The sequence below is a fragment of the Drosophila arizonae genome, chromosome 4 (assembly GCF_054131065.1).
Source record: "Drosophila arizonae isolate 15081-1271.41 chromosome 4, UAZ_ARI_1.0, whole genome shotgun sequence".
In the NCBI taxonomy this organism is placed as follows: domain Eukaryota; kingdom Metazoa; phylum Arthropoda; class Insecta; order Diptera; family Drosophilidae; genus Drosophila; species Drosophila arizonae.
The window spans coordinates 5,311,640-5,339,282 of record NC_142924.1 but is presented as its reverse complement, the minus strand read 5'-3'; the positions used below and the strand labels follow the sequence as shown (position 1 = coordinate 5,339,282).

Below are 27,643 nucleotides of genomic sequence, written 5' to 3'. Positions count from 1 at the left end.
GTTCGTCGTCCGCTGTCCGACCTCTCCCATCAACAGCAATCAGCCAGCAATTTGTTTGCCGTTGCTGCTGTTGTTGTTGTTGTTGCTGCTGCTGTTGGTTATGGACAACGCACAGACAGAACCCGAAAACGCGAATTGAAATGTTTAGAGCGCGTCAGCAGATCTACAAAACAATAAGCATGTTTTTGTCATTGACCATTTTTGGCCATAGAGAAGGAAAAACACACACACAAAATAATCGCTGATAAGATCAGCAACTGCAGCAGCAGCAGCAGCAGCAGCAGCAGCAGCAGCAGCCGGTAGTTGGGTGGTTGAGGAACTGGAGGGAGGCAGGGCAAGGCCCACCAACAACGATGTCCGCATCCGCGTCGCCATCAACGCCATTGTGAGGCTGTGCAAACGGCAGTCAGGTGTTGCTTTTATTGTTTTACAATCACCAAGCGAAAAACAACAAAAACAAAAACAATAATACACAAAATAAGGTAAAGAGCCAACACCAATGGCCACAGCCAGAGTCAGAGCCATGGCTGAGACTCTGCCAACTTCTTGGGGGCTCATCGATAGCGTCTCTTGCTGTAACTTTCACAAAAACCGAATCTCAGCCAGGCTCAGGCTCAGGCTCATGCACAGGCCATAAAAGCGCACCACAATTCAAATAAAATGAAAATAGAATCAAATAAACTTGCTGGCAAACAAAGGCCATAGCTGAAATCAAACTCCGCGCCACTGCCAGCTCGGGTCATAAAGAAATCCCGCCAGCGAAACGACAAGTCGCGAACTGCGATCGGGCCAAATGCAAATTTTTCTCTTGCTTTTCTCAAAATGTTGCCAGCCTTACAGCAACAGCAGCAGCAACAACAACAACAACAGCGGCAGCAGCAGACCTAGACCTGACCTAATGCCATGGACGGCACTGTACTGCAGCAGAGCTTCAGCTATGCTCAAGCTGCAGCTATTATTTACAGCTGCAAGGCTAGCTAGCAAACATGTCCTGCTTTCTCAGGATATTTGTATAAAATATGCCAGGTATATCTAGAGAGCCTTTACACTAAATATATGAATTTAAGTATATAATGTATAAATTGATTATGGTTCCTGTTATAAGATTTTCTTGTTAACTATTCTTAATTGAAACTTGAAAAAAAAAAAAACCAATCCGTCTATAAGATCAGCATTCAATTCATTATCAGTCAATATTATCATATAAATAAACAAATTAAAAATCTATCAAATTTTTCCTGAATCTTTAGCAAAAGAATTGCTTGATTGATTCTTCGTTATTTTTTACTTCACTTAACAAAACAGCTCATATGAGTTTATTATATCAGTGATTATATCTGAAACTCGTATTCTTGTACTCTAAGAACTCATTTAAAATTTTTGAGAAATTTCTTTTCTTACCGAGATATCATGGGTTGAGTTCACTCTGCTGCTGCCTTTGAGCGCCTCGCTCAGGTTAACTTATGACTCTTCGAAAGGCAGCTCATGACAACAGACGTGACTTTATAGAGCTGTATGTATGTATGTAAAAATATGATGTATAATAAATTTAAAAAAAAAAAAAAAAAAACAAAAAAAACAAAAAAAAAAATTTTTTATTTTAACTGAATCTTGTTAACATTTATGGGCCTGTCTCTAAAATCTAAGAAGTGTTTATATTCATAAACTGAATCTATTTAGGCAACTTCAAATATATTAAATTAATTTAATTTAATTCCATAAAATAAATAAAACAAATTATATATTTTGATATAAATAATAAAATAAATATGTACATCTATGAATATTTTATACTCATAAAATAAATCTGCTTAGGCAACTTCAATTATATTAAACAAATTTAATTTAATTTCATAAAATTAATAAAACAAATAATAAATAAATTATGATAATAAATAAAAAAAAATAAAATAAAATAAATATGTACGTCTATGTATATTTTATAATCATAAAATAAATCTGCTTAGGCAACTTCAATTATATTAAACAAATTTAATTTAATTTCATAAAATAAATAAAACAAATAATAAATAAATTATAATAATAAATAGGAAAATTTAAATAAAATAAATATGTACATCTATGAATATTTTATACTTATAAAATAAATCCGTTTAGGCAACTTCAATTATATAAAATTAATTGAATTTCATTATATTAAATAATTAATTATATTTCTGTCCATCTAAGAATTTTGTATATCCAGAAAATAAATCTGTTTAGCTAACTTTGGGTATATTTAATTAATTATATGCTGCACGCTCTCACATAAATAATAATATTTCTATATACAAAATCATGCTCTTTGATGCTCTGCAACTTTTCGTTAGCTTCTTTAACTGTTCTCTCCCCAGCCAGGCTAAGTTGCTAACCAAATTTGTGGCCTTTAACTTGGCTAGCTGTATGCGCTGGGACAACTTTTCCCACATGAACTTGCCTAATTAACTGGCCACATTGTGCAAGTCTCAAAATTGTTGCCTACTTGCCCCATTTCGCTCAAGCGCTCAACCGGCCCGTGCAACGTGCCTCACCAGTTGCCGCAGTCAGAGTCGCAGCCAGAGCCAGAGCCAGAGTCAGAGTCAGAGTCAGAGCACAAGCAACAACAGCAACAAATGGCCATCAAATAAATCAGCCAGGTTTAAGAACGCACATGCAAAACACGTCGCCAACTCGTTCCGTCCGCAACATTCGAGCGTCCAAGTTGGCCATTTCGGTTATCAGAGTGCGCGTTTTAATGAGTTCGAGTACGTTTTATGAGCGTGGCTAAAGGCAAACTCTTGAGAAATCCGACAAACGCACCAAAGTGGAATGCACACAAAAATGTTAGAATCTTGCCGCAATGATAAACTTTCGCAAAGGAAAGCAGCCAAACACACACAGAGAGAGAGAGATGAAACCCAAGCTGGAACTGAAAGATGGGAGATGGCAGATGGGTAGATGGGCCAGATGGAGCCAAGCAGCAAACACTTCAAGCCAAAAGCCAACAACAACAACCCGCAGAGCTCATCATAATCAACTGCGATGGCGACGGCCTTATGATGATTGTGATTGGTGTCGTTGCTGTTGCTGCCGTTGTTGTTGTTGTTGTTGCCTCACCTGAGGCTGAGCGACTCTGTCTTGAGTCTGAATTGCTGCCCAGAGAGTCGGGCACGTACGCAGATACATTTGCCAAGATACAAAGACGCACTTGCTCTGCTCCGCTCCGTTGGCACGTGAAGAGCCAGTGGCAGCAGAACGCGACGGAATTCATGAATGAATTCAATGGAATGCCAACGAGCAGCTCCAGACGTCATCCGACTGTTAGGCAACAGCCTCCACTCACAATTTGCATTGCCTACTTTTCGGCTGACAAATAAATTGGGCAGAGTTGTAGCCGGTTATGCAGCCATGCAGCAGGTTAGAGCCGGCCTATTTGAAAGTGCTGGCAGCACGGCTAAGCAGGCCTGGCCTGCTCCTGTCAACCCTGCGCAAAATATGAAATTCATATTCTTTTCGTCAGCAACGGGCAAAGGAACACGTTCTATTATAGTCAGAAACTAGCTCGGCAATATGTCACATCAATCAGAAATGCTGCAAATGAGGACGAGCGACGGCGTCGTGTTCGATGTGAGCCTCAAGGTGGCCCAGCAAATGGGATTGACACACAACTGGCTGCAGACGGAGCACGGTGAGCTCAGGAGCAGCGATGATGATGATGCCAATATCATGCCACTGGACCGTGTCAGCTCGGAGATATTTAAGCTGGTGCTCAACTGGTGCGACGCCATCCAGGCCAGCGGCCAGCCCGCCGATCCGAAAAACAAACTGCAGCAGGAGCGCGCCATATTCAAGAGCATTCTCGGCGAATCGAATCCCAGTGACTCGACCATCTTTGAGCTAATCATGGCGGCCGACTACCTCAACATCGAGGGACTGCTCGAGGCGGGCACCCAGCACGTGGCCGATGTGATCAATGGCTGTGACAGCGTCGAGGCGATTCGCGTGCGTTTCAATATTAAGTGCGATGGCGAGATGGACCACTAACTTTCTTTTCTAAGCACACAAATGCACACATGTGCACACACACACACTCATACACACGAACACGCAATGCAAAACGCGCTAGGTTCAAATCGTTGAAATTGTATTAAATCTATAAGTACTCCATAAGTCTTGCCAAATATTTTGTGTTATCTTTTTCTTAATGGGAGGGGCTAATGGCTGTAAGATAAATATTACAAACTCTCTTAATGCTATAACTGGTCTATTATTGGAAAAGAATTTAGCTTGTGACAGGAGTAGTTTCTAGATATATATTACTAGGACTACCTCCGACGAATACTTCCGTACAAATGTCTGAATATTACTCAATTAAATGCAGTTTTATCTAATTATTGATGTAACCTCTTCAAATTGTCATAATACTCTATTTTTATTGGTATATAATATTGAAGGGCAAAGAGCAAGAGGTACCAAAATATTTAGGAATCTCCAAAGAAGCAAAGAAACATCTGAAGGAACTAATTTTTTGCTATACCCTAAAATTTTACTAAAATTTAAATAAGCCCATGTATCCCAAACTAAATAGATCAGTTCAAAATATATACAGTTATCTCAGACTCAGAGTACCAATAAGACATTTACTGTAGTGGTCTTCAGTTCTATATTACTCCCTATTCTCCTGAGCCTAACTTTGTTTACCCCAGAATTATGCATAAATTCAATCCCTAAATCTGGTACATCTATTGCATATTTTTATGCTATGATCAGGATCAACGTTCATTGCCTATTTATAAGGTTTCTTGTCATTGGTATTTGCTAGTTTTTGGTAGTCATTATTACATGTCTGAAATCTATATATAAATATTTGATATATATATATATATATATATATATATATATATATATATATACATATATGCTACTCTACAAGTCTTACCATTCAATTTGATTATCAAACTAATTAATTCGCTTCTTTTTTTTTTTTTTTTAAGTAATTAAATCTTTATTAAATCTCAATTTTTCGGTGATTATTATTCAATATCTTTTTTGTCTTTTTTGCTGTTGTTTCTTTCTGTTGTTGTTCTTACAATTTCATTCTGTGTTTTCTTTCTGCTAAGCTTAATTTGCTAAGTTACTTAACGAGTCGCTCTGCAAATCTTCACAACGGCTGCTGCCTTTTAAGAGGCGTTTACAAATTTTCAATTTCTTTTGTTCTTTTCTTAAGATCTTACCAAGTGCTAATAGCTGCTGGCTCTGGCGGCTGTTTGCTTTGTGTTTTTTCTTGTGGTGTTCTTATTATTGCTACATTTCATTTTCATTTATTTGTTGTTCATTTTTTGCAACTGCAAATTTTTGTTAATTTTGTTTTTCTTTCTTTTTTTTTTTAGAGTTTTGTGAACAGAATGCGAAAGGACAGTGTGAAATGCTGTACACAAAACGAAACTTTTCGCTAGTTTTGGATAGGTAGGCTCTCAATCAACGCGGGGGCTCCTCATGTTGTTGTTGTTGTAATGTTGTTGTTGGTTTTATAGTACACTATAAATCGACTCGATAGAAAAAGTGTAAATTATGCTATCCCATATTGATAGTTGTATGTATATAGCATGCTTCCTCATCTCATATAAATAGTTGTATACATATATACTATATATAGTTTGTATAGATATTTAATGTATATATAATGTATATATAGTTGCAATTAATATTGCTTAACTCTGACAATGCAACGCTTTGAAGCTAAAGACAGAGAGTTGGGAGAGACAGAGTTGCCAATATATGTAGATATCGATTCGCTTTGAACTCTGGGCCAAGTCACTCAAAATCAAGCAAAAGCTTTGCTAACTGAGCCAAAAATTGCTGTTGACTGCCCTGAAACAAGTTTTATTTACTCATTATTTACTTTAGTCTATTTTTGTGTTTCTTTTATTTTAAAATTGTTTGTATCTGTGTGTGTGTGTTTTGCTTTAGAAATATGAAACTTGCAAAGGAAGCGCCAATTTATCTTTAAACTAAGTTCGCATTTGCTTTGTATTTGTTTTTTTCTGTCGTTTTTTTCCATTTTGTTTTCTTATTATTTTTAGAGCTTAATCATGAAATTCATTTCATGCTAAATGTCCTTTGAAACTGCTTTTTATTTTGTATCATTATTTTTGTTACCATTAAATTTAAGATATTCACGAGCACGCGCGAGCATTTCAATTTGCATTTAGTTTTTTCGCTTTTGTTGTTTCTTTCTTTCTGCAAATTTTTTACAATTAGGAATTTTTGTTCATTTTCATTTTGGATTATTCATAACTATTTGAATGCTGGAGTAAAAGTTTCAGTATCTCATTTTAAATGTTTCGTAACTATTCGCAATTTGCTTTACAAAATAGATATTTGCATGCAACATTTGTTGTTGATGCTTTATTTTTATTTATTTATTTTTCATTTTTTTGTATTTTTATTTTGGTTCCTTCTGCCTCTAAAATCTTATGTTTTATAAATTGTTACCGTTGTGTTTGTTCACTAGAAAAATCATCAATCTGGGTCCAACTTGCTTCAGTTTGTTATTCCTGATATTTTGTTGCCATATTTAAATAGAAATATTATCAATCTGCTTGACTTTACTTATCATTTGAGCATTTTTTTTTTTTCTCTTTTACTTTGCTTTGCCTTTTTCATTGTGTTCTAAAGTTTCGAGTGTGTGTATGTTAGTTCATGGCATTTCCTATCTGTTATCGATAAGTTCTTTATGTTCTTAACGCAATTTGGCGATATGTATGTACATGTTATATACAAATCAAAAAGGGGGCGGGGGAGAGGATGTGGACATACTAACTTATATAATAATATAAACTGAAATAAAATAATAAGAATCATTTGCTCGAATGTCTTTCAAAGTATTTGAATTTATTTTTAAATAATTTTTTGTTATGGTTAATTTTTTGTTTTCTCTATGTTTTTAAGCTTTTTACAATAATAATAATTTTAAAAATATATATTATATTCTTTAGAACTGTTTGCATTTCTTGTATAATTTATAATAATATTTGTGGTTTTGCTTTTTCGTATTTTATTCATATTTTGCTTAATTCGAAAATCTAAAAATTTATGGAAATCAGCAGTAAAAGTAAAATTGATGCTTAAAATTTAAGAATTTCTCTTTCTCTCTCATTGAAATTGTTGTTAGTTTTGCTTGACTTGTTTGCTGTTGGTTGAATATAATTTAGTGTAAACATATTTGCTCTCTGTTATATAATATAATACATAATTGCCTTGACTGAAAAATATTAACAAATCGATTTACAAAAAAAAATCATCTACACAAAAGACGAATTTCACATATTTTGATTTGCATTTTTCGGAAAAGGGAAGGGGAAGGGGAAGGGAGGGGCCGTATCGAAAAGAATTTATTTACACACAATCAACAAAAAATAATGATATAATTGAAGAGTTCAACATAGGAAATACTACGTACAGAATAGAACTTAAAATTAGAAAACCAAAGCGGAATTCGCATTTAACAGAAGATCCTAATAATTAAAACTGTTTAATTTGATTTGCTTCCTTCTCTTCTTCTTCCTTTAACTATTTCTTGCCATTTGAAATTTGTTTTTATATATTTATTATAATCTTCTTTTTTTTTTGCATTACTTGTTTTTCTTCTTATTGTGTTTCAACGCTTTTTTATTTCCTCTTTTTTTTAGTTTTTATTTTTTTTATTTTTTTGTGATTTTTTTTTTTTTTTTTTTTTTTTTTTTAATGTTTTGCTTTTAAATATTTGTTGACAATTGGTTGCTGCACAAAATACAATTGTTTGGGTTGTTGTAATTTGTTGGAAAGTTGCTGCCATTGCAATCGTCATGGCCTATGGAATCTGCAAAAAAAAAAAGTTGAGATTAATTTCAGTTGCTCTGCAAAACTTTCATAAAGAACTTTGCAACACTGCACAGTTGCATATGTGTGTGTGTGGGTAGAATATGATTAGGCGAGCGGGAGCTGGGAATTGGTTTATATTGGGTAGTCTAAAAAGTTTTTTCGTATTTTGCCAATAGATGTCGTTGGCGTCATATATCTCCAGTGCTACAAATCACATGATGTGCACATTATGGTGTTCGATTGGTAGCACTTTAAGCTTCGATTGCCAAAAAAAAAAATGTAATTCAAAGAATTTGAAAAAAGTTACAGCTGTTCAAAAATGAGTGAAAATAATGATGAAATTCGCTATATTTTGAAATTTTTGTATAAAAAAGGGAAGAATGCCACGCAAGCCACTAATGAAATTTATGATGTTTACGGTGACGATGCTCTATCAGTTCGTGTAGCACAACAATGGTTCGCTCGCTTCCGTTCTGAAAATTTCGATGTGAAAGATGCACCTCGCTCTGGTCGACCAATCTTTGAAAAAGTCTATGAAATTATGGAAAGGATTGACCAGGACCGTCACATAAGCAGCCATGACATCGTAAATGAACTAAACAATCGTCATCAAACGGTTCTGAACCATTTAGAAAAAGCTGGCTACAAAAAGAAGCTCGATGTATGGATACCACATGAATTGTCTGTGAAAAATTTATTGGACAGAATTAACATTTGCGATTCTTTGCTGAAACGAAATGAAATCGAACCATTTCTGAAGAGAATGGTAACAGGAGACGAAAAATGGATCAAATACGACAATAATGTGCGAAAAAGATCATGGTGCAAGAGTGGTGAAGCTCAACAAGTGGTCGCAAAGTCAGGATTGACGGCTCGAAAGGTAATGCTGTGTGTTTGGTGGGATTGGAAAGGAATAATCCACTATGAGCTGCTTCAGCCTGGTCAAACGATTGATTCGACACTTTACTGTGAACAACTGGTGAGATTGAAGCAAGCAATCGAAAAAAAACGGCCAGAACTGATCAAAAGAAAGGGCATCGTATTCCATCAGGACAACGCCTGACCGTACACATCTTTGATGACCCGGCAAAAACTGAGAGAGCTTGGCTGGGAAGTTTTGATGTAACCACCATATAGCCCTGACCTTGCACCTTCGGACTACCATTTATTTCGGTCAATGCAGAACTCCCTTAATGGAGTAAAGTTGGCTTCAAGAGAAGCCTGTGAAAATTACTTGGAGCAGTTTTTCAAAGAGAAACCACGAATGTTTTACACGAATGGAATTATGTCTCTGGTGGAAAAATGGCAAAAGGTGGCCGACCAAAATGGTGCATATTTGATTTAATAAAGTTTATTATAAATATTAAAAAATATGATTTGAAGTTTCACTACAAATACGAAAAGACTTTTTAGACTACCCAATATATCATGTTTTTTTTTTCTTTTCAAGTAAAGCAGAGCTAACTTTTATAGAGAAAACTAAAATTTCAACTAGGTGGCAACGCAATTTTGTGACAATGAATAAATGCTGCATAATGTTTACCTATCTGGCAACGCTTTTTCAATTTTATATATAATTGTTGAATAATGTTGTAGTACAATATATAAAATGTTATATTTTATACTCATTTTAAATCCCCAAAAACTTATTCAATCCAGCTCTGACGGAAAAAAAGCTGAAATGGCATTCGAGCTGTAGTCGCAGCTCAGCCACATAAATTTCTGACCATTTGCTGCTGCTTGCATTTTGGCTGCTTGTCTAATTTGCTGCTGCAGCCTCCTGCTCAGTCGCAGGAGTCGTAAGCGCTTAGTGAGTTAGGGCAAAGCGTCGCATGGAGCTTTAAACCTAGACTCGAAGAGTTGGCCTCAAAATCCAAAGGCCATTATAAAAGTTGAGCGGCAGCAGCTAGCGGGAAAGAGGCAGAAAAACTGGCCACTGCAAAACTGGCAAAACTGGCAAAAAAAAAAAAAAAAAAAAACTATGGACGACCAACGACAAAATGCAGTTACCAAACGCAAAAGTCCTTTGTGGCAACAGCACGAACAATGGGGCACTAGTGGAGGCGGCAGCAAAGCTGACGCAAGTGGCACATGTGAAGCTGCCACTGCCTCTGCCACTGCCACTGCCACTGCTTGACGTGGGGATTGGTCAGCGGCGGCTGTGAGCAGTGCACGTGACACTTCATTGGGCATTTGGCAATTTGGTGAGCTTGGCGCAATTGTTGAATTTGCTTTGGGTCTGTGGCCAAGGACGGGAATGAATTGTGGTTGCTGGCAATCGTTGTGGTTGTGGCGGTGCTGGTGGTGGTGGTTGTGGTGGTGTTAGTGGCGATTGGGTTTAATTACCTCGTCAGATGGCGACTGCCCTCGTGGACTGCCATTTCGGAGGACTTGAACTCGTTCAGCTCCTTGCGTATGGCGGCCTTGTCCTTTGGCGTCAGTCTTGTCCATGGCTTGTCCGCCCGTCGATCGTAGTCGTGGGCCTGCGTCACCTCAATGTAGTCGTTGAAGCGTATGATCTTCTTCTCCTTGAGCTCCTCGACGGTGGGCCGAAAGCTGAGCTTGCGCAGCAAATACGATTTCTTCTCCTCCTTTTGCTTCTTCTCCTCGGCGGGTGATTGAGCTGCGGAAAAGAGGTTTACGAATCACAAATTTCCTTTCATTTCCCATTTCCCATTCGGTGTACTCACTTTTTAGAATGTTGCGCTCGACCAGCTCCTCGGCGGTGGGTCGCATCGACAGTCGTCGGATGAGGCGCGCCCCGATCGCCTCCTTGGACTCCTTGATCTCATTGTCGTTGACCTGATGCAGAATGTTGCGATTGATCAGATCCTGTTTGTCCGGCCGCAGCTGCAGCTTCAGCGACAGCGACTCCTTGCGCGCCAGCTTGGCCAGCCGTGTATTATCATTGTCATCGTCCCGATAGACAATCTGGCCGTCGCTCTCATCGCTGTCGCTGCTGCTCTCCCTTATCACAAACGGCCGAGTGTTCTCCTTGTTCTCCACAGTGCAGGGCAGTTGGATATTGAACATTTGCTGCCTGCTGTTGGGAATTCAGTGCAAACAAATTCTGCATTAGCCAGTGTCATTACGCAATTAATATTATCTCTATATATATATGTATGTATTGCTATAAGCATTAGCCACATAAGTCACATAAGTCACAGCTAAGGCAGCTAGATGCATGCAGCCAAAGTCAAACTACAAACAAATACGCACTTTCATCTCTGCAATCTCGCATGAGCAATCTGACAGATTTATACACACACACGCACAGCAGCAAAAGTGCGCTTAATTTATTCATCTTCCTGCATAACTCTCAGGCACATGTCCTTAAAGTTTTTTGCCTGCTATATCAAAACGCTTTCGCCTGCTGCTCTCGGCGGCAATTTGTTGTTGCTTTTGTTTCTCTGCCTTTCTTTTTAACGACACGTGTGCGCACATCTGGCAACTCATTCGCATACATTTACCACAGGCATGCTAGTGTGTGTGTGTGTGTGTGTGTGTGTGGGTGTGTACGTGTGGATGTGCTTGGCTTTGTACTTAAAGCTGTCGCACGGCCAAAGAGCCCGCCCAGAATGCTATATCCTGTCAGGCGCATCCGCAACACTTTCGCCATATAAATATATCGTATATATATAGAAATGTATGTGTACGTGTGTGTGTGTGTGTGTGTGTATTCATATGTTGTATCTATGCCAGCCACATTACCATGCAAAGCGAGTTGAAGCGAATTATGCAACGCAATTGCTACTCTCTCAATACCCTTTCGCAAGTCATCTTCAATCTGAAGCGAGTCCTGCCAGTGAAAGGACGCGCCTTTAAGCAGGTCTTAGCTGGTCTATTGTGCAGGTGTAGGCAGAGAGTGCTTTGGCTTTTTGGCAAGCGAAACACTGTGAGGCGACTATTTGTGGCATTTTATTTAGCTTAAGTGAAGTCTGAACGAAGTGCACTAATGAGAGAGAGAGAGGAAATTAAACTAGATAAGTTCGTTAAGAAGTCCCAGCTTCATCTAACAGTAAATTTCTTACTTATGAAAGAGACGACTAATTCCTTTTTCTCTTAAGAAATCAATGACTAATTAAAGAATTTAAGACAAGGCTTAGTCTCATCAACTAAATGTTTTAATCAGTAACGTTTCTATTTAAGCTATTTTTAAATGTTATCAAGTTTCTCCCTCGTAATATGAATGAATTGCTTGTGCTCTGTGTCTCTCAAACCTGGCAGTAAATATTCAAATACTGAATTGATCTTAATTCTTAAAGTTGAGTTCCGCCTACCAAAAATTTACTAAATAAAAAAGTAACTATAAAATTCTACCAAGTTTCTCGCTTTTGATTATGTAGAGCAACGGCTATAGTTAACCGTTCGTCAGTATTGGTAATATATATCGAAATTTTATTTAGCAGCAGATTCACTTAACTACACAAATAAGTTCCTCTTTAATTTAATGGTAAATTTTGATCAATTATTTCTCTATCTTTTGTAAAGGGTTTCTAGTGCTAAATAATGCGTTTTGCCTATCAGAACAGCCAATGGATTTCATATCTTAAGACGAACATTTGTGTCTATAACTAGATGTAATTATATCATATATAATTGTCAAGATATAAGCAAAGTTTTTGTATATAAGGAATTCTTGATTGTGTTGCAAGTCTATTAGCATTATATATAAAGGATTCTTGCTTGTATTGCTAGTCTATCATGCGACAAGCCTTGATATCATCTCGAAACTACTTTAATTTAAGCTTTAAACATTTGCTTTATAAGTTTCTCGTTTCATTCCCTAATAAGTAATGCTGCGGCTGCCCTCTTCAAGTTAATTTTCATATATATATTTTCTTAACTACTTGCAACATAATATTGCTATACAACACTATTTTTCGCCCATTCACAGTTATCATATAATAATATTTCTCTCAATTCCAAGACGTCAGCTGTAAATGCATCTGGACTATTCACAATGAAGATGCGAATCATATTCGCAATGCTCTTCACATTGTTTGTGATAAACTGAAATGTTCTTTGCCTCCCTGCCCTCTCTGCTCTGCCCTGCTCTCGTACATTTTATGATAAATATGTGGAAAATGTCTTGCATTTACGTTCAGTTGCTTCAGTTTCACGCTTTGCTGCAACTGTTTTGCATATTCCGCATCTTTGGCTCCTGTTTGAAGCTCCATTTTTTCTTGAAGCCATTGGGGCGTGGCTAAAAGGGACTCGCATGTGCGGTTGCCAGCAATCGAGTTTCGATTATGCCGCATCGTTGGCTACAGCATTCAACTCGTAGCACTTGTCATCTGTCAAAGTTTTGCTCTTTTCTGTTTTTTTTGTTTTGTTTTTTTTTTTTCGTTTTGTCATATGATATATAGCAATTTATTGCCAGCCTTTTGGTGGGCATCACTGGCCTTTCTTGATTTAATTTGACATGCGACAAAGAAATGAGATTAAGACATGCCTTTTGTAATATGTCAACGGCTTCATAAGGAAGTCGAAAAATGAAAACTTGCTTCGCAATCGTAGCATGCAACGCGGCTTTAAAGCAAACGAAAACTTTTATCATACGACAAAAAAAAAGAAGGGAAATACACACACACACACACACACACAGTTAGAGAGAGGCACAGTAAATGTATACGACATTGAAGGCGAGAAGGCAGCACATGAGAAAATTAAACTTAATGTCAAACAACCAAAAGTTCGTAATTTAATACTAAAAGAAACAAGAAAACAGGAAAGAAAAAAAAAAGTAAAGCTAAAATAAAGAAAAAAGTGTGTCCATGTTTGTTGTTGAGTAAGCTGTAGCTGCTTCTTCTTCTTCTTCAGCTGCTCGTTTAAGTGTTGTCAAATTTCGCTTGTGTTGAAAAATTTAATCAAAGCACACATAACCGAAATATGATTGTGAAGGTGCAGCTGTGGGGAGGGGGGGAAAAGGTCGTTGACTTGCAGAGGACTAAAGCAATTCCAGGACTATGCAGGACGAAAACAATTTCCGCTTAAAATTACTTGTGGAAATGAGTGGAAATAAAGGAAAAGCATAAAAGTTTGCAATTTCAAGTTTGGCGCAACCAAAAATCTAGTCACAACAGAGCGACATAGAAAGAGAGAGTGAGTGAGTGAGTGAATGAGATAGATAGATGTAGTCTAAAAGCATTTTTTTTTGGCATACATTTCACATGACAAATAAATTAGCGAAAAAAATGTTTACCATATTCTAATCCGTGGTCGTAGTATAGGCCTGATTTCGTTTCGGGTTATAGATATATTTTTGTATGTTTCGATATAGTTTGTATATAGAGAGAGTAGAGATTGATTGATTGATTGATTGTTGTAGTTGGAATATGGAGCAGTCGAACGTGTTTGAACACGCACACACAAAATTACAAAATAATCAAATGAGAACGAAAAGAAATTGCAGAACAATCAATATAAAATTTATATAAATCGATTATAATTGATATAGATTATATTTGGAGGGGGCGGGGTATTTGAATTTTTTATTAATTTAATTGCAGCAGCAGAACGAAACACAAGTGGGGGAAGAACGCCGCGCATGATGGATTTATATATATTTTAGTATATATAAATAGAAAGAGAGAGAGAGAGAGAAAGAGGAGTAGAGAGAGAGAGAAGAGTTTATAAGTAAAACAAATCCAAACTACAAACAAAGTGTAACGCAAGAGCTAACGCAACTATCGTAGAGTAAGATTCGATTGCAATTAAAGTCTCATCACTGGACTTACTTGAGCGAATAGTTGTTGCCCGCCGCATCCTGGCGCACCACCAAGGGACGCTGGTTGGCCGACTGCTGCTGGGCGGCAGCGGCAGCTGCGGCTGCCATGGAGCCGATGCCGCCGTTGCTATTGGATATGGCTGCCGCCGTGGCAGCACTGTGATGCTCCTGTGTGGGCGTGGCGGGCGTCGAGGCGGAACTGGCGTTGCTGCCGCCGATGCCCACCTTCTTCTTCAGCGCCGACTTGAGAGGAACTGCATTTGGTTTTGGCTCTTTGGCTGGAATTTCCTCGACACGCTGCGTATCCATGACTCGCACATGATTGCCAGCAACGCCGCCGTACGGCGCATACTCATCATCCGAGTCGAGCTCATCCTGATCGGGATCGTGATCTGCGGAGGCAAGGAGGAGAGATTGAGGCGGTTTAGTTTAAATGGCAACTAGAGGCAACCTATTGCACATTTGCTGTCATTGTGAGAGCAGGAGGAGCAGGGCATAGGGCACTAGCATAGTTATGAAGTGCGCGTTGTTAATGAGCTGAAAGCTAGAGAGAGCTTTGGTGTTCGTATTGATTATGTTTACCATCATAGTCATAGTCCTGCTGGTAGTCCTGATCGTTCATGGCGCCTGGCCCGTGCGGTCGTCCAGCGATGAGCGTCGGGCTCGGCGTGGAGAACATCGGCGGCGGTGGGATGGGTCCAATTTCCGATACCGGTATCGGCGGCTCTGGCAGCTCGCTGAGCATCACGCCCGGCGGCAGCTTGCCCCCAGCATATGGCGGCGGTGTGCTGCCCGGCGGACCGCCCACCATTTTGCCATCCTCGCCGCCATCTACAAAAACGATTACAATCAAGAGTCGGGGCAACACAAACAAGAGAGAAGGAGACAGAGAAAGAGAGAGAGAGAGAGGCGAGACGTAAGAGACAGTGAGTGTGAGTGTGAATTGTTGTTCTTCTAGCCAATGAATTCTGATGTGTGCGTGTGCGTGTGAGTGTGTGTAGAGTATGCATGTGTGTGTGTGTGTTTGAGAGAGAAGTGTGGGATAGCTAGTTACTGGAAAATTGCATAGTTAAAGTTTATAGAAAAGCGAAGTATATCGATAGCTAGATTTAGCTAGTAATAGTTATCGATAACTTTATCGCGATTATCGCAATTGTGAATCATATTTATTGTAATAATATTCAAAAACTGTGGGCTATATATAGATATACGCTATCAACATTATTCGCTTAGCTAGCTTAAATAGCTGTAGGATATCTATAAATAACAATTATCGATAACTTATCGATTTTTAGGAAATTACTCATGGATTGAACCACTAAAAATATTAATAAAATTATACAATATCATATTTATTTTGATCAATTATCGATAATTAACCGGTGAAAAATTAAAACAAGTTTTCACTCAACAATGAAATGCTATTGCAGAGTAAAAAGATATATATTTATTGGGATTTCTGTAATAGAACTTGACTGATATAAGATGCTATTGAGTATGAATATAATTTATACATCAATCTGCGCAAATACCAGAAAATCAATATTGCTTTTGATTATTCATGAATACGATTCAAACTACTAATACAGTTTCCAACACTTATGCAATTCAATTCTTCCTATGCAATTTTCCACAACTAATCTCAGATCTATTGCTAATCTAGCTTTAAATAGTTTATTATAGAGAAACAGAAACAGTTGAGCTTGAGTTCGCTTCACTTACAATGCTCATTGTGGTAGCAAATGTTGACTCCTCGCCGCGACAGCTTGCTGCTGCCACCCAGAGTATTGGGTCTCTCCGCCTTGTTGTTGGAATCGTTCTGTTGGTTATATTGCTGCTGGTGCATGCCACCACCGCCCGCACCGCCACCAACACCAGCGCCTCCGCCACCACCACCACCACCGCCACCACCGGGTGGTGGCAGCATAGAGCCCTGGCATGTTGGCTGCTCAATATTCGGTGTTGATAATGTGCCATTGCCACCGTGTTGTTGTGCATCAGTCTTGTCTTTTCTTGGTTCTATAAATAGAGAGGGAAAGAGAGAGAGAGAGTGAGAGAAGAAAAATGAATAAAGTATATAATATACACACATACATATAGTAAAAGCTTGTAACAAGTGCAGTCAACTAATTTACAAACATGTGCCAAAACTAGCCAGACGAAAACAGAGAGAGAGGGGGGTATGAGAGAGAGAGAGAGAGAGGGCAGAACTACAGCATGTGGAGCCTCGAGCAAGCACTTGATGGGCTTTTACATTAATTGTCATGCTGGCTAGTGGTTGAGCTCGGTTTGCTCGGTTTTCTCGGTTTCCCTTGACCACAACAGCAGCAGCAGGAGCAGGAGCAGCAGCAGGAGCAGGAGCAACAGCAGGAGCAGGAACAGCAGCAGCAGCAGCTGTAAATTGCCTGCCAGGGCAGCCACTTGAGTGGCCACAAAGTACACACACACACACACACACACAAATAAAAAGACATTTACACAAATACACTCACACACATACACAGCTGCTACCCTGCTTGTTCCTGACCTGCTCTTGTTGGTCAAGTGTAATATTTTTAATTGTTGTTAAAGGGTTAAGCGTGTGGTTCGGCTCTTCAGAGCCTCCAGCCAGTCCCGAGAGAGACTTTTGAGTACAAAAGAAACAAAAAGAAAACAAAACTAAAGCTCGGCCGGACAGCTGACTGCACATTAAATGTGCGCGCATGTGTGTGTGTGTGTGGGTGTGGGGCTTCTCTCATTAATAATGAGTAATGGCAAACAATTATATGCGCCCGTTAATTTGAGTGTGCGAAGCACAACAGACTCTCGTTTAATTTGTAGCACGGCAAATGCTTATCGCTATTTGTGCAGCATTTAAATAAGAAAGCGAAGGAAAGCAAATCGGCTTAAGTAGACTGGGAAATGAGGAGGAGCAAAAGAGGTAAACAAATTAAATATGTTTAGCTAAGATGGTGGATAAGATGGGTAGTGTTGCCTGTAGAGAAATCAAGCAAATGGAAAAGGATTTGGCAAACTCCGCTAAGAAAATACATACAAAATATATTTATATAAGATGATAAATAATAAAATATCAAATAAAATATAACAAATATTAAATAACAAAATAAAAAATAAATAAATAAAAAAAGACAAAAAAACAAAAAAAATTAATTAATTAAAATATGAAATAAATAATATATACTTAATTAATAATAAATACTAAAAACTAAATAATAAATTAAAAATGAAATGAATAAATAATAAAAAATAAATAAACATTAAATACTAATAAATGTTAAACAATAAATATACAGTTAATAATAAATAAAGAAATACAAATTTTAAAAATCATATATCATATAATAAATAACTAGAAACAAGAAAATTTTAAATTATAATTATTAAACAATAAATACTAAATAATAAATATATAATTAAAAATAAATAATAAAAAAAAAATCATATACAAATAACAAGGCATCTTTTCAAACTTCCTAATATCATCTACTGTTGCACTAGTATTAGTGTCAGACTGGGAACTTGTAGTGACACTGAGCTCTGAGAGAGTGTGTGGGTTGGACAAACACCCTTCTCATAATCTGACATGTATCCTCTAATGCTCACTCTGTAAAACAAAGATAGCTATTGCTGAACAAGTGCTGCTGAGAGAGTGCTAGAGTGAGAGGGATATACAGGGTCGTCAAGATTTTCAGTAGATGAAAAGAAGCCGACTGGAAATTGTCACTCTGGCGAATCACATTGTGAATGACAGCACAGCGGGAATTCCTTATTCAGTGCACAAGCCCAGCCCACATACATGTAAATCAATCCCCAGTAAATCCCAACATAGCTTCCACCTCTCAGCTCTCATGAAAATCAATTGAAGCCTTCAAAATTTCAAGCTAAACAACCGGAAACAGCCTGATAGATAATCAATCGACTTGTTTAATTACTCAAACCAAAATTGAAAAATATTCGACTGCTGCTATGGAAGTGGAAGAGGCCGTCACGATATCGTTTACCAAAATGCCGAAAAAGCAATTAGTAGAAAATTCCTTAACAAGTGCTCAAATGCTTCAGTCAGTCATTAAAATGAATTTAACAACTGACGGACAGCCGATCCAAAAAAAAACAAGTAAGAAGGCTCCAGTCGAGACTGCTCGACTAGGAGATACCCTGAACCCTCCAAACTGATATTCTAATCATTCTGGACTTCTTTTATGCACACATACATACACATGCACGTATAAGCACGCGCTTTGCAAACTGCGCAGCTAGCAGCGGCTGCGCTTGGGCTGCACTGCAGTGTGGGCAATATAACGAGAATTTATTTGTTGAATAATTTCTTTTGTAGACATACGATCTTAATGAAACTTTTAGAGCGTAATCATATGGCTTAAATGTGTGTACATTTCAAAGCACAAGTCTCTAGTACTTGAAATGCGTTTTTTACAAATTGGGGGCGAAGGGGGCGTGGTATCCAAAATCTGTAAATTACAAAATCTTTGTATCCATTACCTTTATATACAACGCAAGTTTGAAGTCTCCAGGTCTAAAAGTGTTCAAAATAAGCTGAAAAAACATTGTCGATTTTTCGATTATTCTCGATAAAAAAGTTATCGGATGAGTTATCGAAAAAATAAAGCAAACTTGTACTGCCTATGGTATACACGAGTATGCTTGCCAAATTTCAGCTCTCTAGCTCTTATATCTTCTGAGATCCTTTTGCTCATACGGACGGACGGACGGACGGACGGACGGACGGACGGACGGACAGACGGACAGGGCTATATCGACTCAGCTCGTCGTCCTGATCAAGAATATATATACTTTATGGGGTCTGCGATGATTCCTTCTGCCTGTTACATACTTTTCACAAAACCATTATACCCTGATTTCCCATTTTCAATGGGTTCAGGGTATAAAAAATATATATATATAAGAGGGCTAAGAAATCTGGGCAGCAATATTTATGGTCTAAGCAGATGAAAATATCTTTCGGCAAGCGAAAGAAGAATTCTCTGCGCTCTCGCTGGCAATTAATTGGCAAATAAAGACAACAGCAACAACAAACAGCGAGGGGGAAAAAATGCGGAATAAGACATTTATAGAGAAAGGAAATTAAATGTGAAAATGCAACAGCCGCAAAACCTTTAACCAATTGTTGCTAATCACACGTAAATAAATATCAAAGCGCGTTTAGTTTAAATAAGCAGCACACAAATTACCAGATTAGAGACGGTTGGCATTGGGGGGTGAGTGGTGGGAGGAGGGGGCGAAGACGAAAACTATTTGAAACAGATACAAATTCCGTTGGCCCAGAGCCAGAACGCAGCCAAAGGCTGGTGCGAAGAGAAGAGCCCAAATGACTAAATAAACGCGAGTCTATGCGGTTGGCTGGCGGCAGGGGGCAATGCCTTGACGTGTTTGCAAAAATATTTTCACGAAAATAATAAAAACATTAAAAGAAAAGAAGAGAGCTGAAGAGCGAGAGAGAGAGAGAGAGAAGAATATGTGCCATATAGTTAAACACTCTATGACAGTGCGAGTGATGAAGTAATGAAATTATTTTGAAAGCCAAGAAAACATTTTCATGCATCAAGTTCATGAGATGTTGGCCAACAGACAGGAAGAGCAACAGACAGAGAGACAGAGACGGCGATAGCTCTGTGCATAGCATATTTTAATGAATTTATGTGCCTGTCAAATTATGGCGACAAATGTCTTTGTATTAACTGGCTAGCGACTAGCCCTTGCTGCTCTCTCTCTCTCTCTCTCTCCCAGTCTCTGCAAATTTATGGCCTGACAACTTGGGTAACGTCACAGCAGAGGGAAACGAAGAAACAAAAGAAGAGAAAAAGAGAAGAGTCCAACTAAGAAAAGTAGCCCAGAGCTTTGAGTAGGGTCCACACAACACATAATCAAAATGAATACCCCTAATGCAGGCCTGCAAAATCTAATTGATTTCCAGCATAAATATTCAACACATTGTATTTATAGGCCTATTATTCAATTAAGAACAAAGCTCTTAGCTCTTTATCTTAGCTTGCCGCACATTTTGCCATAAATCTTACTTCAGTTTAGCTCTCAGTCTGCCTCTCTCTGTCTCTCTCGCTTTCTTGTCTTGTCTTATCTGCTTGTTTAATATATTTTATTTCTTCTTCTGCTAAATTCCATTTAGCTGCTTAGTTCAATTAACTCAGAAATAGCATTTGCATAGTTTATGCTCAATACAAAAGCAGCAAAGATTATTTGGATAATGTATAAGGTGAATATATATGATGATATATAAACAGTTATATTTGCAGAGAAAAAAGGTCAAGAGGATTATCTACCGTGTTACAAATCAATGAAAACGATGACAAAATTTAATGAACTAGTAGACTTCACATTGTTTGTTTTCTTCAAATATAAATAGATTATAGAACTTCAGATCTGTCACTACTGATTTTGTCCTTTTATAAGGTCTCAACCGAATACTGGGTAATAAGAAATTAAGCAAAATAACACATGAATATAATGCCCAAATCTCAGACCCAAAAAAATAAAAAATAAAAATAAATACAATAAAATAAAAATAAAAATACAAAAAATAAATAAAAAAAATTACCGCTATAATCAATATTTGTCTCTTGATGACAATAGTAAAAAAATAATAAAAAATACAAAAATGAAATAAAATTATACTTTATTTAAATATACATAAAATATTTGGTTTTTGTTTTTTTTTTTTTTTTTTTCTTTTCTTTTGGTCTATATTTCATCTGCCAACAAGAGTTGGTCCATTCATGACACACTCGATAGTATCGATAACGCGATCCATTGGGTGCTCACCATCGCAATTCTTGCAACTCTACCCTCTATTACAACAACTTAGTGGGCTCTTAGAATAAATGCTTATTCATACGATCATAATAAAATCCCTTCAGCTGCTGAGCAGCTCAATTTTCTTTGCATCTTTTGTGCACCTGCACTTCGACAGCTTTTCCCTTTGCTCTCGAAAAACAAAAATTTCTTCAAAGCAAACTATTCAAACTAATGTTAATTACTTATATCAGCCATCTGCTGGCTACTATCTGCTGCACAGCCCCTCTCCCTCTCACACTTCCTCTCTCTCTCGCTCGCCCACTCACAGTCTAATGACAAAATTAATTAAGCAGAAAGTTTGGTGTCTAATTAGCTGGGCCAACATCTGCGCTGGGGCTGCTCATAATGGGCCATTCGCTTGGCCTTTAATCAATTAGGTGCAGTCGGGCCAAGGTAAGGAGAGTTCAGGTGGTTCAACAAGCATTACAACTGACATGCCAATAAGTAGGCAAAACAAAAATAAATGAGATGCTGTGCGTGCGTGTTTGCGTGTGACGTCAGTGCCATCTGCAATTCCATGGAGTCAAATGCACAGATTTATTTATAATTCAGAGAGTGCCAGAGAAAGAGCAAACACCAAATAAAAACAAGTAAAAAGGGAACAGAGAAGAGTACAAAAATAACACGTAACTGAATTTGGTAAGCAAACCGCAAATTAATTGTACGACTCTCAGCATGTTGGAGCAGCCCACACAAACACACACACACACACGCACACACTCACAGGAAACAGGCAAACAAGGCTAACAAGCAACGGGCATTTGGTTTACCATGCCCTCTCCTCCTCTCTCTCTCTCTTTCACTTCCTCTCACCCATTCTGCACTCAATTGAAGCGGCTTCATCAGCTCTTTGCAGCATTTTGTTGCAAAACAATTGAAATCATTTGGGATAACATTTAATGTGTTAAAGGTCCTTGGCAGACGAGCTGCCCCGGGGCATAAATGCGAGAGCTCCACGTTGAAATCCCGCTACTTAATATGCATAATCAGGTTTAGGCCAAAAGTAAATGAGAATAAGCCGATAAAAATATCATATTAAGCTGAAATGCAAAACAACTTCAGAATTCTTTGACTCTTAGATTGGCTATAAATCATGGCTCACCTATTATGCTCTTTGCACCTCTTGCATTACAGGGTATTTACACTGTGTGCATTCGAAAGGTCTCTATACTCTATATGCTTTTCTTTTGTTTTGCTTTAACATACGCGCTGCTGGCTGTCTCCCACCCCCCCACACTCCCTCTTCCGACCTGCTTCGCCAGCCTTGGATTTTTGGCTCTGACAGAGTGTGGATATTTGATAAATAAACAATGCGAGGCTGCGCATTTGAGGCATTTTGTGCCAGGACGAACCGCAGCACAAATATGTTCGCATGGCACACACATACACCCACACACACACACGCACATACACACACACATACGCCCGCACACTCAGGACGCTTCATAGCCTAATTTTCGTATGACATGTGTGAAAAAAGAGAGAGCAACTGGTAATAACAGCATGCCATGGCACCAGGGAATACGGGCAGAGGCCAAATGTGTGGCGGGTGCTCTGGACATTAGCTGACAGCTGCTGACGTCACTCAACAAATGTGCCAAGAGCAAGAGCAGGAGCAGCAGCAGAAGCAGAAGCACCAGCAGGAGCAGCAGCAGCAGGAGTGGAGCTCTTGGAGCTCAACCAGCTGTCATGTGAGATTCTGACATTTATTGCGTTACGCATACGCAGCGTGGTGCGCAGCTATGCTACGTTTTAATAAATGCAACACGTGCATTGGAAATAGACGAAGATCTAGTGGCACGACGTGCGCGACTTACACAGCCTCCAACAGTCAAGTTGTTGTTCTTGTTGTTGTCGTTGGCCTCAATTTGTAGCAACACGTATACGCCGCGTTGCCATGACGATTTTTTTTTTTTTTTTTTTTTTGTCGCCCGACAAATCAACACGCCGACACAATTCATTAAATTTAATTAATGGCCCATGGTTAGCCTAGCCAACAGCACGGCCACGCCCACCTGCATCGACTGATTCACATTGCCTTGAATATATTTTGGCATTTCTTGTGGCTTTCCTATACGCCATAGATTTGCATATTTTATTCATTTGCTCATCGCCTTATACGCATTCGAAATTTATGCTCGCTTGTTGATAGAGGACTACAAGTGTCTGTCTCTGTCATTTGGCCAAAGACCCAATTTGTATCTTGAAGCATGCAGCCCATCTGTTTATGCCATGGCAAATATTCTCCAACATTTTATTGATCAGCTGCTCGAGATTGTCATTGGGTTAGCAGCATGTTACATTTCGCTTAAGTTGCAAATATTTCAGTTTTACAGCAAAGCAAACAACAATGCGGCTTGAGTGGTTCCAGGCGCTGGCATATGAAAGCAAATATTCTCAGCTAATTGATTTGCTCAAATACTAGAAAAATTCATATTTACTGCAAGAAATTTAGACTGGCAGAGGAAGAGGAGAGAGAGAGAGAGGGCGAGGGAAAGCCAACGCTCGCCCACGCTTTATTCTGGGCACCTTAAGTGCTTAAAAATTAATTTAATTTCCATTTTTCATTTTTGTTGCCTGCCTGCCTGCCACACCCACTGCTCCCTCACGCCCACGCCTACAAAATAGTGTTTATGCGGATTTGTTTGCATTCGCATTCGGTTGCTAAGATGGCAACAAATCTTTAGGCTAATCGCATCAAAAATGCGAAACGACAAGAGAAACATGGCTATTTATAGCGAAGCATTTGCCCACTCCACCAGTGTGTGAGTGTGTGTATGTGTGTGGTTTATATGGCTGACTAAGTTTTCTTGCTTCGCTGATGACTCTGTGGACCAGCAGCAGCGACCTTCACCTTTATGCTGCTGCTGCTTCTCCTGCTGCTGCTGCTGCTGCTTCTGCTCCTCCTCCTGCTGCTGCTGCTCGAGTTGTTAAACTTAAATTATTTATTTATACACTCTACAATTGCTGTTGTTGCTGTTGTTGTGACTGTACCTACACACAAGTTGTGCATAAAGTAAACTTAATTTATTTTTAATCGCCATTTAATTGGCGGCTCGCTGTTTTCTTGCGCCTCCAAATTGCTGCATCGAGAAACTTTTAATTGCTCTTAAGATATTTCGCAGCTTGATATATATATATATATATATATATATATATATATATATATACATGTATATGTATAAGCATTCAGTACACAGATTCCTGAGCTGTTTGTTTATTTTTTAGTCGCTTAAATGCCAAACCCAATCGACGTCATTTGTGGGCCAATGTGTCGTCCCCTGGCTGCGCCTACGCCAGATATATAAATACTTGTCTTAAAAATAAACACTCAGCGAAAGGGCAAGGTTCAGTTAGGAGGTAGACGCTGTCAGCTTTGGGTGCCCTGACAGCTGCCTGCGGGCCTGACAAACCGTAAAAGAAATCAAAACAAAGCGAAGTAACATCATGCGGGTCCCTTGCACACTGCAGACAACTCGCTTTACTTGTGTGACAGGTGATTTAATTAAGGGCCAAAGGCAAGAAATTTACTCTCCCCGACTAATTCGGAAATACTAAAATATACTTGAAAGCAATAGCAACAAATCAACATTTTTAATGTGTTTCAGTTATTAAGCCAACAGCAACGAGTCTCCCCCTCTCTCCCTGCCAATAAATACTTGAGCTCATTGCCCAAAGTTGTTGCTCATAAATTATTGAGCGGCTATATTTTGTTGTTGTTGTTTCTTTTCATGTTTCATTAAACCTCTTGCTGATGACTTATTCCAAGAACTTTCGTTTTATGAGCAGAATGTCAAGTCTCAGCACTGATTATTATTCATAAAAATGTGAAGCCGAGCGCAAGAGCTTAAGGAGTCTAATTGAAAACTTGGGGCACCTGTTGTTCCTCGGAAATCAACTACCCAAGCTGAAGTTCAATGACAATTTTCTCTTACCTTTGTCAAACTTATAACTCCCTGTCAAATTCATGTGTCAGCATTTCTTTTTTTTTTTTCACTTTAGATTTTAGTCTCCTGCTCAAGCAATTGGCTCTGTTTACTGGAGTTCTTGTTAAATTCTTATGTAGTTATGTTGACAAAACATCATCATTATCTGTTGCATTTCATAACTTATTTTACTGTATGTTACTGAACTGTATGTTTATATACTATAGCGTTATCACGTTAGAAGGATGAAGAATGAAAGAGAATGATTCTTCTTGGAAATAAGTATGAAATACAATGATTCTTCTTGTCAACAAGTTCTGTGCTCACTTAACTAGTTGTTAAATATTTTATTCCCAAGTTCATTTGTTCTTATCCTAGTTCAAATATCATCTCTATTCTTATTATATTTAAGATTGTTATTGTGATAGATATACTTCTTCCTTAGTGGTTTTATATTTGTCATTCAGTTTTTTCTACCTGCTGTCAAATTTTTAACTTCCAGTTAACGTCAAACGTAATCATTCTTAGCCTTCGTTCAGCTATTTTTCTTTAAGCTACAACCATCCTATCTTGCTTCCTTTCACATCTCTTAATCTCACATCGATTTGTTGAATAAAGCTGCTGTCAAATTTCCAACTCTCAGTTAAGCTTATACCACATCATCTTTTCATATCTGAGTTCAATGACACTCCAGTTAATCTTGTCTACTGTCTGTCTGCCTTCTTTCCTTCTGCTCACATTTTTAACTCCTAGTCATATATAGTCTTTCATTTCATTCATTCTTTTTTCACGGCTCACGTATCACCCTCATTGCCTTGCCTACTTCTACCTTTACCACCTGCACATCATCATCTCAGTCTTCATTCGTTGCTTCACTAAACTGCTGTCAAATTCCAAAGTCCCACTCAAATTTGAATAACATCATATTTTCTTAACTCAGTTCAACGACCGTTGTTTCTGCTCCTCTCTCCCTCTCTCCCTCTCTCTCTCTCTTTCGCTCTCTGCTCATGATATATTCATTGTCTGGCAACCTGCTTTTGTTTTGCTCACTTAACCGCCTGTCAAATTCCTAACTCCCTGTCAAATTTCACCCCTACTGAAAATTGCGAATTGCTCAATTGTCCGCTAATTAACAAAAATCAACAAGCGAGAAAAAGAATCCTTTCACAACAACAAAAGGACCTTTTGTGCGGCGCCGGCGAGTCGCGCTCAATTAGATCCGTTTAAGAAACCTGTCCAAAGGTCACAAATTGAAGCAATTTTCAAATGACTTAATTGAGGCGCTGCGACAACAAAGCATCAAATTTGTGTAGACGCTCGTTGAAATGAAATTTTAATGGCAGTTGACACGGCCACGCCTCCGAGAGCCCTTGCCAAATTCTCAGCCGCAAGCAGTTGGCTAACGGTAGGCGTAAAATGTTGGCCAAAATACATTATCATATACTAGAAATATGTATATTGTACATATAATGTGATATATATATGTATTTATATATGTTTTTTTTTGTTTTTGGCGACGCCTGAAAATTTACGAGTAAACAAATTTTGAGCTTTTACTTTCTTAATTTGTTAGATGAAATCAGCGCCGAAATATGCAGAGAGAAAACCCAAAATAAAACGAAAAAAGCCAAAAACCAGGCCAGAAATATTTATACGCACATACATACACGAAAAGGTCTGCTGAAAGGTGCGTAGATCTTTCTAAGCAACTGATTTATGGGCATTAAAATTGTTGGGCATCTCGTAAAGCAACGCCAGCGAGGCCAATAACATTTAATTTTGGCCAAGACGGGCAACTCCGAACAAATAATACAAATGAAATAAAAGAAAGTGCTTAATGGAAAACTGAAAAAGCGAAAAAGTATTATAGAAAACATGTAAGAAGAACAAGAAACGAAATGGAAAAAGGATGACTGTCAGAGAGCAGGGCGGTACGGTGAGTGGACACTGAGGGGAGGCGTGTGAAATGGAGAGCATCCAGAGAGAACAAAAACAAGAAAAAGTTTCGAGAAAGTTGGACAAAGTTCGTGGCTCGTGGAATTTGAGTTGTGGTTGCCAACATAATCAAAGGCTACGGGCATGGCAAAAACTTTACGAGCAGGCACACTCAATATATACACACACACACACATTCACACTGGCAGACTCACTCACTCACAGCACGTGCGGCGCGCTGGAGGTGTCAAATTTATAGGCGCTAAAGAGTAGGCAACAAAAATTTGGCTGCCAAAAAAATAATGCAAGACATAAAATTAAACGCCAGACGGCGCTGGATTTGTACGCCCACCAATATCTTTAT

At 38.4% G+C, this 27,643-nt stretch overlaps 2 protein-coding genes and 1 long non-coding RNA gene across 16 annotated transcripts in view; 2 read left to right on the top strand and 1 right to left on the bottom strand.

Annotated features, from left to right (window-relative positions):
• Positions 1-3,451: 3,451 nt before the first annotated feature.
• On the top strand, positions 3,452-4,162 carry LOC108612784 (S-phase kinase-associated protein 1). Its single transcript, XM_018005782.2, has one exon. The coding sequence runs from the start codon at positions 3,550-3,552 to the stop codon at positions 4,021-4,023; it is 474 nt and encodes a 157-aa protein (XP_017861271.1). The 5' UTR covers positions 3,452-3,549; the 3' UTR covers positions 4,024-4,162.
• A 3,435-nt stretch (positions 4,163-7,597) lies between these two features.
• Positions 7,598-27,643, bottom strand: part of LOC108613902 (uncharacterized) — a 117,157-nt gene continuing 97,111 nt past the window's right edge. For 10 of the 14 annotated variants that reach the window (XM_089466756.1, XM_089466748.1, XM_089466754.1 and 7 more), the window contains 7 exons: positions 16,295-16,591; positions 15,155-15,403; positions 14,583-14,964; positions 14,048-14,077; positions 10,533-10,885; positions 10,189-10,465; positions 7,598-7,840 (listed from right to left, as the gene is read on the bottom strand). In XM_089466756.1, coding sequence (XP_089322882.1) covers positions 7,825-7,840; positions 10,189-10,465; positions 10,533-10,885; positions 14,048-14,077; positions 14,583-14,964; positions 15,155-15,403; positions 16,295-16,591 — 1,604 coding nt within the window. In that variant the 3' untranslated portion in view covers positions 7,598-7,824. The remainder of the gene's footprint in view (positions 7,841-10,188; positions 10,466-10,532; positions 10,886-14,047; positions 14,078-14,582; positions 14,965-15,154; positions 15,404-16,294; positions 16,592-27,643) is intronic. The other 4 variants (XM_089466750.1, XM_089466755.1, XM_089466752.1 and 1 more) reach the window with 4 other exon arrangements.
• Positions 12,876-14,473, top strand: LOC149269039 (uncharacterized). Its single transcript, XR_016269679.1, has 2 exons — positions 12,876-13,588; positions 13,666-14,473. It is a non-coding gene; the product is annotated as an uncharacterized LOC149269039 (long non-coding RNA).

Excerpts from the sequence above, each read along its gene's own strand:
- LOC108612784 (XM_018005782.2), top strand. The coding sequence starts at position 3,550 with ATGTCACATCAATCAGAAATGCTGCAAATGAGGACGAGCGACGGCGTC.